This window comes from Bos indicus x Bos taurus, chromosome X, assembly GCF_003369695.1.
Source record: "Bos indicus x Bos taurus breed Angus x Brahman F1 hybrid chromosome X, Bos_hybrid_MaternalHap_v2.0, whole genome shotgun sequence".
NCBI lineage: Eukaryota > Metazoa > Chordata > Mammalia > Artiodactyla > Bovidae > Bos > Bos indicus x Bos taurus.
Window position 1 is genome coordinate 39,989,336 of NC_040105.1, and position 14,290 is coordinate 40,003,625.

Below are 14,290 nucleotides of genomic sequence, written 5' to 3' on the forward strand. Positions count from 1 at the left end.
TGAGTTCAAACTTTGTCAGAAGCAATTACAACCTACATTTAAAATGTACCGTAAGAGGCTGTAACACAATTTGTCTTTGGGAATTTTTTTAAACGCCCGAATAATATATATTCCTAAACCCTAAACTAGGAGTCTGGGCTAAAAAGCTTCCAACCAACAAATCAATAAGGTTAAGCTGGCAAATCGAGCAAAAATTCCAAAGATGGGCTTTTCAGGGAAAGTCAAACAACGTGCATAATTTACAAGTCTCGGTTGCTTCATCTCCAGGACCCCAAATGAAAAGCTCCTCCTCCACCTCCGCTGGGCCCCAAGAGTTCAGAAATTCTAGACTTAAGCAGCCCAGCGGAGAGGAGAAAGCAGCAGCCTCTGTGGAGAAGGAGGTGCGAACCTCTTAGCCGGTTGGGCGGGAAGCGGGGGCTGGGGAACAAGCGTGGATTTCGCGGCACTTACAGGTCCGTCAGCACCATGAGCTCCGAGTAGGCCCGGTGCAGCAGAAATTCGATGAGGGTGCTCAGCCGGTAGCCAGGGCTAGCCGCGGCCGCAGCGGCCGCTGCCACGGCGGCTCCGGGAGGAGGCGGCGCCGGGGCTGACGCGGGGCCGCCGCTGCCGCTGCCTCCGGGCGGGACCAGCTGGTGGTTCTCCAGCTGCACTGGGGCCATGGCGGCACAGGGCCGGGCTTGGCGCAGCGGTACAAGATGCGGCCCTCGAACCTCCCTCCCGGGCGCTCAGTCACCGCGCCTAAGTGGGCGCGGGCGGAGTCGCCGCCGCCGCCTACTACTGCCGAGCCGCCTCCGAACAGGAAGCCTTACGCCGGCCGCAGAGGCCCGCCCCCATGTAGCGATGAGCCCGCCGGCTCCAGGGACTGGAGCGAGGGGCGGGGGGAGGGCGGGGAAGCGGGTGGCAGCCGCAGAGAAGCAGCGCCCCAGCAACCGTTCAGAGGCCGCTCGGCCAGGCAGCCGCAGCGTCCATATTGACGGCCCAAAGCGGAAGTCGTTAGGAAGAACGGAAGGGGAACCAAAGGGGGACTTCCGACAGCAACCTGTGCCTTTTCTCCCGGCGGTCGGGCGCGGGGACGTTAAGGGGCGCGTGGGAGTGGGGCGGGGCCGGCGCGCGGGCGAGAAAAGCGGAAACGGGGGCTGCGCGCCGCCGGAAGTGAGTGTAAGGGCGGAGCCAGTGTTGTCACTGAGAACGTCAGCAGTTGCCCGGCCCTTACCCTCGCCGCCCTTTGGAGTTTAAAAAGATCCGATTTGTGCTGAGGTGTCCATCAGCGTTCCCCTGGTGGGTGCAGCCCGCCCGGGGAGGACACCCTATCCCAGATGTTTGTGACCTGTGTTTCTGGACTCGAAAAGAAATTGTTACGGCTGAGCGCTTGTGACGTCTCAGATCTTTGCATCTCCCACAGTCCGCCCATGCGCCTTTCGTGGGATAGGAGACGTTTCCGTCATTTTTTTTTAACTGTGGGAAAAAGATTCGAGAAAATATTATTGAGGGTAGAAAAAGGGCCACTGGCAGAATAACTTAACTTGAATGGAGTTGGATATATGCTGAGCTCATTAGCTACCCCCAAAACCTGGCAGTTCTACCGCAGAAACAGACTTGAAATCCTCTACCACTGATTCTCCCACTTGTTTCTTGTCCCTGCTCTTGAAGAAGCCGCCCTACCTTCCAAGGACTTTTCAGTTCGTTTTCTGTGCCCTACTGCCACATTTTCCCGATCAAAATGCACGCTTAATATTTTGAATTCTGATTTAAAGCCATGATTCTCAACCTTGCCTGCACGTTGGAATCGGGGGAGATGGAGGTGTGGGTGGCTTTAGAAAATACTTATGCTCCTTTCCCCATAGATTCGGCTTTAATTGGTCTGGGCTTCAGGATTTTTAAAAGCTTCCTAGGTGGTTTTAATGTGCACTGTTTAAAAGCGTCATTTGCCACCACCCTTTTCAAATATCTTTTTGCAGTCTTATCTATGACTCTTAGACGTAAATAAGGTTAAAATACTCTCATTCTTGTCCACTTGTGTAATTCTTACTCATTCTTGAAGACAATTCACCTGTCTTCTGAGGATGTAATCTTAATCACTTGCTCCCTTTTGTGATCCTAAAGCACATTTACACAAACAGTACCATCCTAGTACTCATTAAAAGGCAGTAGGATCACTTACAGCCTCCACAGGTAACAGTTGCTGAACGTAGATACTCTCCCTAAGATCCATCCCTATGCTGCTACCTTAGGAAACAAAGTTTTTTCTAAGTTAGCTAGAATGGTATCATTTCTTTGGCAGTAGGTTTGTTTTATTGAAAGTTCTTTTTCCTCTTTTTTTTCAAAAGCTGTTGACTTCAGCTAAAAAGCCCTGGTGGTCACATACACATAAGATGTACAAGATGGTCCTTAGTTCTCCAAAAAGTGAAAGTGTTAGTTGCTCAGTCCTGTCCCACTCTTTGCGACCCCATGGACTGTAGCCTGCCAGGCTCCTCTGTCCACGGGATTCTCCAGGCCAGAATACTGCAGCGGGTAGCCGGCTGTTCCCTTCTCCAGAGGATCTTCCCAACCCAGGGATGATACCCAGGTCTCCTGCATTGCAGGGAGATTCTTTACCATCTGAGCCATCAGGGAAGCCTTTAGTTCTCCAGCCAAGTGTCAAACCCGAGCCCCCTGCACTGGCAGCACAGAGTCTTAACCATTGGACCACCAGGGAAGTCCCTGAGATGGTCCTTAAAGTCTTTTCTAACACATTCTGATTGTGTGATGTTAATAGGATTTTGAAGTCAAGTGGGCCTTAGAAAGCATCACTACAAACAAAGCTAGTGGAGGTAATGGAATTCCAGTTGAGCTATTTCAAATCCTGAAAGATGATGCTGTGAAAGTACTGCACTCAATATGCCAGCAAATTTGGAAAACTCAGCAGTGGCCACAGGACTGGAAAAGGTCAGTTTTCATTCCAATCCCAAAGAAAGGCAATACCAAAGAATGCTCAAACTACCGCACAATTGCACTCATCTCACACGCTAGTAAAGTAATGCTCAAAATTCTCCAAGCCAGGCTTCAGCAATACGTGAACCGTGAACTTCCAGATGTTCAAGCTGGTTTTAGAAAAGGCAGAGGAACCAGAGATCAAATTGCCAACATCTGCTGGATCATCGAAAAAGCAAGAGAGTTCCAGAAAAACATATATTTCTGCTGCACTGACCATGCCAAAGCCTTTGACTGTGTGGATCACAATAAACTCTGGAGAATTCTGAAAGAGATGGGAATACCAGACCACCTGACCTGCCTCTTGAGAAACCTATATGCAGGTCAGGAAGCCACAGTTAGAACTGGACATGGAACAACAGACTGGTTCCAAATAGGGAAAGGAGTATGTCAAGGCTGTATATTGTCACTCTGCTTATTTAACTTCTATGCAGAGTACATCATGAGAAACGCTGGGCTGGAAGAAGCATGAGCTGGAATCAAGACTGCCAGGAGAAATATCAATAACCTCAGATATACAGATGATACCGCCCTTATGGCAGAAAGTAAAGAGGAACTAAAAAGCCTCTTGATAAAAGTGAAAGAGGACAGTGAAAAAGTTGGGTAAAGCTCAACATTGAGAAAACTAAGATCATGGCATCTGTTCCCATCCTTCATGGGAAATAGATGGAGAAACAGTGGAAACAGTGTCAGACTTTATTTTTCTGGGCTCCAAAATCACTGCAGATGGTGATTGCAGCCATGAAATTAAAAGATGCTTACTCCTTGGAAGGAAAATTATGACCAACCTAGATAGCATATTCAAAAGCAGAGACATTACTTTGCTAACAAAGGTCCATCTAGTCAAGGCTATGGTTTTTCCAATGGTCATGTATGGATGTGAGAGTTGGACTGTGAAGAAAGCTGAGTGCCGAAGAATTGATGCTTCTGAACTGTAGTGTTGGAGAAGACTCTTGAGAGTCCCTTGGACTGCAAGGAGATCCAACCAGTCCATTCTGAAGGAGAGCAGTCCTGGGTGTTCATTGGAAGGGCTGATGCTAAAGCTGAAACTCCAATACTTCAGCCACCTTATATGAAGAGTTAACTCACTGGAAAAGACTCTGATGCTGGGAGGGATTGGGGGCAAGAGGAGAAGGGGATGACACAGGATGAGATGGCTGGATGGCATCACCAACTCGATGGACATGAGTTTAAGTGAATGCCGGGAGTTGGTGATGGACAGGGAGGCCTGGCGTGCTGCGATTCATGGGGTCACAAAGAGTCGGACATGACTGAGCAACTGAACTGAATAGGATTTTAACTCGGTCTTATTGTCTACATTAAACACAATTATACACCATGCCTCTTGGTATTCATCTTATTTGGCAGTAAGATTCTACTAGAGAAATTACAACCAATTTGCAAATAAAAAAAATTAATGGGTGGATGGGGGTTATTTTAAAAAAGAGAAATTTTCACCCATATCCATCAGGTTAGATTTTAATGAAATTTCTGTATATCTTTAAAAATTGAAAAGTTCTCACAGAAAATAGGGTGAAAATACAGGAAAATAACTGTATTTTGCTTAAATTGTTGGCGATCGGGGAGGTAATTTAAATGAAAACTCCTGAAAGTGATAGCCCACCTCCCAACCTGATTAGTATAGCCACAGGCAAATATAGAAGAAATGAGTAAGGAAGGAGAGACAATATTAGCATGTTTGGCTGAGATACTAAATGAATGGTTCATATCCAAATCACTTTTGGAAATAGTGTAATTTATCATTTTAAGGCCCACAATACAATGTTTAGCATTGTATTAATAGTATAAGTGCCTAATTCTTTCATTCCCAATTTTCAGTTGTTTCTGTACTTGGTCATCACCAGATTCTATCACACCTCAGATAAAACTATCTGAGAATTAGCAGATAAAATTCAGAACTAGCAGTATGATATATCCTCAGCTCTTAAATCAACCTAAATGCTAGATCTTTCTGAAGTCAATCTGATTTTAATAAAAAGAACAAATTGATTGCAAAATACGGAGAAAAAAGAGACCATTTCCCTTTAAGCCCTTTTGATGGAAAATTGACAAATTGGTACATATACATTTGACCCTTGAACAATGCAGTGGTTAGGGGCACAGATCCTCCTTGCAGTCAAAAATCCATAATTTATATATAGTTTATAGTATAATTTATAGTCAGCCTTCTTTAACCAGAATTCCTCCTTATCTGTGGTACCTTGATGTTCAGCCCACCTCAGATCTTGTAGTAACATTTATTGGAAACAAATCTGCATGTAATGCAGTTTAAACCTATGTTATTCAAAAGTCAACTGTAGTTTCACTCTGAAACATACAGCTGCCCCTCAGGCACAAAACACTGGGAAAGGAATTGAAAAGTTTTTTTTTTTTTTCTATGATATTATCATCAGTTCCTCCAAAACAGAGAGCAAAAGCAGTAACTGCATTCACTTAAGAGCTGCTCCATTCTCTGGTGGCTCAAATGGTAAAGTATCTGTCTGCAATGCAGGAGACCCAGGTTCGATCCCTGGGTTGGAAGGATCCCCTGGAGAAGGGAATGGCAACCCACTGCAGTATTCTTGCCTGGAGAATTCCATGGCCAGAGGAGACTGGTGGGCTATAGTCCATGGGGTCACAAAGAGTGGGACAGGACTGAGCAACTAACACTTTCACTTTCCATTCGTAGTGAAGTTGAGGACTTCACAGACCAATACTGTGAGTATGGTCTGATCAATCCAGAAAAAAATGAGAACATTTTGATGGCTTTCCATATATGTAGAAGAAAACCCAAATTTCTTAGTATGGCCTTTAAAGCTATTAACACAGTAGTCTTTACCTGCTTCTCCACCTCTGCCTCCTGCCTCTCTTTCCTTCACTCACTTTACTGTAACTGCCCTGGGTGGGTCTAGTACATGCCATTCCCTAAGGTGTTAGGGCTTACCCACTACTCCAGACACCTGAAACACTTGTTTTCCAGCTCTTCACGTGGCTGCCTTCTCCTCCTTCCAATATCAGCTTAAATGAGAAATCCTCAGAGAGGTCTCCCCTGACTGTATGATATTAGGCAGATGATACAAGGAAGTTCATTGTAACATTGTTTGTAGAGGCAAAAAAATATGAATAATCTTAACTGTCTCTCAGTAGGAGAATGGATAAGTAAATTACTATGTTTCTACATAACTCTTCAATTGAATAAATTAGACCTATAGGTACCAACATGGAGACACCTCAAAAACAATATGGAATGAAAAAAGCTATCTTTTTTATACTATTCCTATTTTTCTAAGCACACAAAATACTCCATAATTTGCTATATTGTAGACAAAGTAAAAAATGTGAATGAGGATAATAGATACCACCTTCAGAACAGTAATTACGTCTAGGAAGGGGTAGGGACACAGTGATGCTTTATTGGTTATTAGCTATTAGTTATATCTAATGGGTTTCTTGGGCTTCCCGGGTGGCTCAGTGGTAAAGAATCCACCTGCCGCACAGGAGACCCAGGTTCGATCCCTGGGTCAGAAAGATCATCTGGAGAAGGGAATGGCAACCAACTCCAGTATTCTTGCCTGAAGAGTTCCATGGACAGAGGAGCCTGGCAGGCTACAGTCCATGGAGTTGTGAAGAGTCAGACATGACTGAGCAACTAACACACCCATACCCAATGGGTTTCTTGAAGATTGACCAAAAGGAAATGTGACAATATTAATCTGTTAAATCTAGGGGCAGAGATATGATTGTTTATTAATATATTCTGTACTTTTCATTAGTTTTGAACTATTTCATAATTTTTAAAAGTTTAAAATGTTTCTATTAGTATTATTTACACAATCTGCCATAACAAACACCCCCCCCAATCTCAGTGATTTAGCACAGTAAGAGCTTATTTCTTGTGCTCACAAAGTTCAGTAAAAATGTACCTGATGGAGAGGCTCTCCTCTAAGCAATTAACCCAGCAAAACAGGCTCTTTTTATCTTCGTGAGACAGGCTGGGATCTGGGACCCTTTGCTGCAATGCTTGTACCTGGACACCTCTCCTCAAGCAACAAAATACAAAGAAACTACATGGTACTAAAAACAACTGTGTGCATGCACAGTTGGGACAAATTCTGGACCCCAGAGATACAAAGAGACCAAAAAACAACGAGAACAACCAATGACCACTTTTGAGGAGCCTGGAGCAAAAACTGGGTGTTGGGAGCAAAAGCACAGGAACCTTGCACACAACCCCACGTGAGAGATAAGCAGATCACCTAAGCCATCCCTCTGGCCAGCCCTGAACACACCCCTACCCTCACCCCGTATAAGGAACAAGCTTGCCTCCACCACACGTAGTGAGCAAGGAAAACTGTAGTTTGTCCTCACTCTCCTCTGCTACAGTAGGAGCTCCAGTAAAGCCTTGCCTGAATTTCTTGTCTAGCCTCTGATCAATTTCTGTTCATTGGGAAAGGCCAAGAACCCTGGTCTGTAACGTTGGGAAACAATCGCTCTAACCCAGAGATTTTTTTTTTTTTTTAATATCCACCCACATTCCTTTAGCCAGAATTAGTCACATGGCTTGTTTAAAGCACAAGGAGCTGGGAAATACAAGTCTACCTGTGTGCCTAGGAAGAAAATGAAATGGTTTAGTGGATAAATAGCATTGATTTTACCGCAATATTAAGGTAGTCTTTCTTCTTAGAGCACAGCCTACTGTGAGCAAGAGTCCCATAGCAGAAACGAAGTTGCTCTTATAATCAACAAGAGTCCAAAATGCAGTGCCTGGGTGCAACCTCAAAAAAGACAGAATGATCTCAGTTCGTTTCCAAGGCAAGCCATTCAACATCACAGTAATCCAAGTCTATGCCCCTACCACCAGTGCCAAAGAAGCTGAAGTTGATCAGTGCTATGAAGACCTAGAAGACCTCCTAGAACTAACACAAAAAAGAGATATGCTATTCATCATTGCAGATAGGAATGCAAAAGTAGGAAGTCATGAGATACCAGGAGTAACAGGCAAGTTTGGCCTTGGAGAACAAATCGAAGCAGGACAAAGGCTAACTGAATTCTGCCAAGAGAATGCATTGGTCATAGCAAATACCCTTTTTCAACAGCACAAGAGATGACTTTACACATGGACATCACCAAATGGCCAATAACAAAATCAAATTCATTATAGTCTTTGTAGCTGAAGATGGAGAAACTGTACACAGTAGCAAAAACAAGACCTGGAGCTGATGGTGGCTCAGATCATCAGCTTCTCATAGCAAAATTCAGCCTTAAACTAAAGAAATTGGGGAAAACCACTAGGCCAGCCAGGTACAACTTCAGTCAGATCCCCTATGAATATGTAGTGGAGGTAATGAATAGATTCAAGGGATTAGATCTGGTAGACAGACTGCCTGAAGAACCATGGACAGAGATCTGTACTATTGTACAGGAGGCAGCGAGCAAAACCATCCCAAAGAAAAAGAAAAGCAAGAAGGCAAAGTGGTTATCCAAGGAGGTCTTACAAATAGCTAAAGAAAGAAGAGAAGCAAAAAGCAAGGGAGAAAGGGAAAGGTATATCAAGCTAAATGAAGATTTCCAAAGAACAGCACGGAGAGACAGGAAGGCCGTCTTCAATAAACAGTGTATACAACTAGAAGAAAACAATAGAAGGGGAAAGACTAGAGATCTCTGCAGGAAAATTGGAGATATCAAGGGAACATTTTGCCCAAAGATGGGCACACTAAAGGACATAAATGGTAGAAACCTAGTAGACACTGAAGAGATCAAGAAGAGCTGGAAAGAATACACAGAACTGTATAAAAAAGATCCAAATGAACCGGACTACTACGATGGTGTGGTCAGCCACCCAGAGCCAAACAATCTGGAAAGCAAAGTCAGGTGGGCCTTAGGAAGCACTGCTGTTAATAAAGCTAGTGGATGTGACAGAATTCCAGTAGAACTGTTCAAAATCCTAAAGGATGATGCCATCAAGGTGTTGCATTCATTATGTCAGCAAGTCTGGAAGACCCAGCAGTGACTACAGGACTGGAAAAGGCCAATCTTCATCCCAATTCCCAGAAAGGATAGTACCAACGAATGTGCTAACCATCCAACAATTGCACTCATCTCCCATGCTAGTAGTGTTAGTTGCTCAGTCATGTCCAACTCTTTGCAACCTCACGGACTGTAGCCCACTAGGATCCTCTGTCCATGGAGTTCTCCAGTCAAGAATACTGGAGTGGGTTGCCATTTCCTTCTCCAGAGGCCCATGCTAGAAAGGTCATGCTTAAAATATTGCAAGCTAGGCTGCAGCATTATGCAAACAAAGAACTTCCAGATGTCCACTCTGGGTTTAGAAAAGGAAGAGGAAGCAGAGATCAAATTGCCAACATTTGCTGGATCACAGAGAAAGCTAGGGAATTCTGGAGAGACATCTATTTCTGTTTCATTGACTACACCAAAGCCTTTAACTGTGTGGATCATAATAAACTATGGAAAGCTCTTAAAGAAATGGGAATACCAGACCATCTTGCCTGTCTCCTGAGAAACCTGTATGCAGGTCAAGAAGCAACAGTCAGAACCCTGTATGGAACAACTGATTAGGTCAAGATTGAGAAAGAAGTACAACAGGGCTGACTGCTGTCACCCTGTTTGTTTAATCTATACGCTGAGCACATCATGAGAAATGTGGGGCTGGATGAGTTACAAGCTGGAATCAAGATAGGCAGGAGAAACATCAACAACCTTAGATATGCGTATCAGATCAGATCAGTTGCTCAGTCGCGTCTGACTCTTTGCAACCCCATGAATCACAGCACTCCAGGCCTCCCTGTCCATCACCAACTCCCGGAGTTCACTCAGACTCACGTCCATCGAGTCAGTGATGCCATCCAGCCATCTCATCCTCTGTCGTCCCCTTCTCCTCTTGCCCCCAATCCCTCCCAGCATCAGAGTCTTTTCCAATGAGTCAACTCTTCGCATGAGGTGGCCAAAGTACTGGAGTTTCAGCTTTAGCATCATTCCTTCCAAAGAACACCCAGGGCTGATCTCCTTTAGGATGGACTGGTTGGATCTCCTTGCAGTCCAAGGGACTCTCAAGAGTCTTCTCCAACACCACAGTTCAAAAGCATCAATTCTTCAGCGCTCAGCCTTCTTCACAGTCCAACTCTCACATCCATACATGACCACTGGAAAAACCATAGCCTTGACTAGACAGACCTTTGTTGGCAAAGTAATGTCTCTGCTTTTCAATATGCTGTCTAGGTTGGTCATAACTTTCCTTCCAAGGAGTAAGCGTCTTTTAATTTCATGGCTGCAGTCACCATCTGCAGTGATTTTAGAGCCCCAAAAAATAAAGTCTGACACTGTTTCCACTGTTTCCCCATCTATTTCCCATGAAGTGATAGGACCAGATGCCATGATCTTCGTTTTCTCTATGTTGAGCTTTAAGCCAACTTTTTCACTCTCTACTTTCACTTTCATCAAGAGGCTTTTTAGTTCCTCTTCACTTTCTGCCATAAGGGTGGTGTCATCTGCATATCTAAGGTTATTGATATTTCTCCCGGAAATCTTGATTCCAGTTTGTGTTTCTTCCAGTCCAGCGTTTCTCATGATGTACTCTGCATATAAGTTAAATAAGCAGGGTGACAATATACAGCCTTGACGATATGCGTATGATACCACTCTATCTTTGAAAGCTGGACCACAAAGAAGGCGGAGCCATGAAGAACTGATGCCTTTAAACTGTGGTGTTGGAAAAGACTCCTGAGAGTCTCTTGGACAGCAAGGAGATCAAACCAGTCAATATTAAGGGAAATCAACTGAATATTTATTGGAAGGACTGATGCTGATGCTGAAACCCCAGTATTTTGGTCATCTGATATGAACAGCTGACTCATCGCAAAAGTCCCTGATGCTGGAAAAGACTGAGGGCAGAAGGAGAAGAGGGTGTCAGAGGATGAGATGACTGGATGGCATCACCATAGCAATGGACACGAATTTGGACAAACTTTGGGAGATGGTGAGGGACAGAGAGGCCTGGTATGCTGTGGTCCACGGGGTTGCAAAGAGTCGGACATGACTGGGTGAGTAAACAACAACACAGCCTCTGAAATCAGACCACTTAGATTACAATTCTAGCTTAACTTCTTATGATCTGAATGCTTTCCAGGAAGTTACTTCATTTCTCTGGGTTTCTCAGTTTCCTCATCCTCAGAGGATGATTATGAAGAATGAATGATGTTTATTCTTCTTAAAAAAATAAGTATTAGAGTATAATTGATTCACAATGTTGTGTTTAATTGCTGGTGTACAGCAAAGTGACTCAGTCATATACACATATCTTGTTTCTCATATTCTTTTCCATTATGGCTTATCACAAGATATTGAATATAGTCCCCTGTGCTATCCAGTAGGACCTTGTTGCTTATCCATCCTATATACACTAGCTTGCATCTGCTAATCCCAAACCCCCAATCCATCCCTCCTGCCACTGTCTTGGCAACCATGAGTCTGTTTCCACTTCATAGAAACCATTTGTGGTTTTCAAAAATTTTATTAAAAAATGACATTTATTCTTAATAACATTTGCAAAGGGCTTAAAAGAGTCATTTATCTACAAATATTAGCTATTACCATTATCATCACCTAGGGGCAATAATGCTTGTATTTGATTTTTCACCTAAATAACCCATGAACTTTCCATCTTCTGCCCTCAACTGACTCTCTCTAATATTCCCAGCACCTAGCATGTCTGGTTTTCATGAGTGAATAGAACAGGCATATTCCTTCATCTATACATTGTAATTTTACTTATATTGCGTTAACGTTTTGAGATTAAGATTGACTTACATATTAATATATTTACATGTGAAATGAAGTGTCTAGAAGTTCTTTTTAAATAGTTCAGAAAAATAGTTGTAGGAGGTAGATGAAATAAGTTTGGCAGAATGTTGACAATTATTAAAGCTGATGATGGATACATGGGAATTCATTTTACTCTTTCTCTTGTTTTCGGTATATGTGATAATATACACAATAAATTTGTTTAAAAAAAATTGAGAATGGGTAGCCAACTAAAGGCCTGGATCTTTTTTCTTCCCTAATGAACAACCTTTAATATATCTACTCAATTTTTTCAGATTTTAAGAACTTTTTTTTGTAATGTATACAGTGTTTAAAACTAACTTTAAAAAAGAAAGCTATAATAAACTTCAATGATAACTGCTTATAAAAGAAATGAAAATGTCCAATATTTTAACAATTTTGGTTTCAGGCCTTGAAATAAGAATGTTTCCAAGGAGCTCTCAAAACACACACACACACAAATTTATAACCTGAAATTTTTCTAGCTACGTTAAAATTCAATATCTTTATTTTTCACCTCACATAGTTACCTTTTTAAAATGTTTGTGGTGGGAACATTTAAGATACCCTTCTTAGCAACTTTCAAGTATAGAATACATATTAACTATAGTTTCCATGCTGCATATTAGACCTCCAGAACTTGGGACTTCCCTGGCAGTCCACTGGTTAAGACTCCCTGCTTCTACTGCAGGGAGTTCAAGTTCTATCCCTGGTCAGAGAGTTGAGATTCCACATGCCACAAGATGTGGCCAGAAAAAGCAAAGAAAAGACACCTAGATTCCCCATAACTTCAGTTCAGTTCAGTTCAGTCGCTCAGTCGTGTCCGACTCTTTGCGACCCCATGAACTGCAGCACGCCAGGCCTCCCTGTCCATCACCAACTCCCGGAGTTCACTCAGACTCACGTCCATTGAGTCAGTGATGCCATCCAGCCATCTCATCCTCTGTCGTCCCCTCTCCTCCTGCCCCCAATCCCTCCAAGCATCAGAGTCTTTTCCAATGAGTCAACTCTTCGCATGAGGTGGCCAAAGTACTGGAGTTTCAGCTTTAGCATCATTCCTTCCAAAGAAATCCCAGGGCTGATCTCCTTTAGAATGGACTGGTTGGATCTCCTTGCAGTCCAAGGGACTCTCAAGAGTCTTCTCCAACACCACAGTTCAAAAGCATCAATTCTTCAGCGCTCAGCTTTCTTCACAGTCCAACTCTCACATCCATACATGACTACTGGAAAAACCATAGCCTTGACTAGACAGACCTTTGTTGGCAAAATAATGTCTCTGCTTTTAAATATGCTATCTAGGTTGGTCATAACTTTCCTTCCAAGGAGTAAGTGTCTTTTAATTTCATGGCTACAGTCACCATCTGCAGTGATTTTGGAGCCCAGAAAAATAAAGTGACACTGTTTCCACTGTTTCCCCATCTATTTCCCATGAAGTGATGGGACCAGATGCCATGATCTTAGTTTTCTCAATGTTGAGCTTTAAGCCAACTTTTTCACTCTCCTCTTTCACTTTCATCAAGAGGCTTTTTACTCCATCTTAAAACTGGAAGTTTTTACCATTTGAGCAGCATCTCTCCATTTCCCCAATTCCCAGCCCCTGGCAACCACCAAGCTACTCTTTGTTTCTATTATTTTGGCTTTTCTAGATTCTACATCTGAGATCGTACAGTACAGTTTTAAAAAGATGAGGGTGAAGGCAATGACCTGCACAGTTTAAAAAAATCCATGTCTAACTTCACAATCAGCCCTCTGTATATGCTGTTCTGCATCTGAGGATTCAACCAACTGTAGATTGTGTAATACATATTTGTGTGTGTGTTAGTCACTCAGTCGTGTCCAACTCTTTGCGACCCCATGGACTGTAGCTCTCCAGGCTCCTCTGTCCATGGACTTCTCCAGGCAAGAATACTGGAATGGGTTGCCATTCCCTTCTCCAGGGGATCTTCCGAACCAAGGGATCGAACCCAGGTCTCCCGCATTGCAGACAGATTCTTTACCATCTGAGCCACCAGGGAAGCAGGGGAAAAAATTCATGTATAAGTGGGCCTGGGCAGTTCAAACCCATGTTGGTCAAGGATTCCCTGTATTTGCCTTTCTTTGTCTGACTTATTTAACTTAGCATCTGCCTTCAAAGTTTTGTCCGTGTTGTCACAAATGACAGGGTTTTCTTTTTTATAGCTAAATAATATGCATGTGTGCATGCATTTGTGTATGTGTGTGTGTATTCCACATTTTATTTGTTTGTTGATGGACAGTTCAGAGGAGGAAATGGCAACCCATTCCAGTATTCTTGCCTGGAGAATTCCATGAACAGAAGAGGCTGGTGGGCTATAGTCCATGGAGTCAGAGTCATTAGACACAACTGAGCAACTGAGCATCGGTTGCTTCCAGGTCTTGGCTCTTGAGAATAATACTGCAGTGAACACAGAGGGTGCAGATACCTCTTTGTAAAATTCAATATCTTTTAAATAAATGATTTCTA

At 43.2% G+C, this 14,290-nt stretch overlaps 2 protein-coding genes across 4 annotated transcripts in view; one reads left to right on the forward strand and one right to left on the reverse strand.

Annotated features, from left to right (window-relative positions):
* Nucleotides 1–14,290, reverse strand: part of MED14 (mediator complex subunit 14) — a 176,556-nt gene that overhangs the window by 61,047 nt on the left and 101,219 nt on the right. The window contains exon 1 of one of the 3 annotated variants that reach the window (XM_027535240.1): nucleotides 451–983. The exons of 1 other annotated variant lie outside the window; for it this stretch is intronic. In XM_027535240.1, coding sequence (XP_027391041.1) covers nucleotides 451–659 — 209 coding nt within the window. In that variant the 5' untranslated portion in view covers nucleotides 660–983. Of the gene's footprint in view, nucleotides 1–450; nucleotides 984–14,290 lie in introns of those variants that run through there. One more of the 3 variants, XM_027535241.1, reaches the window with a different exon arrangement.
* On the forward strand, nucleotides 658–1,156 carry MED14OS (MED14 opposite strand). The gene is given in 2 exon segments (XM_027535381.1): nucleotides 658–903; nucleotides 905–1,156. Coding segments are annotated over 2 exon segments (498 nt in total).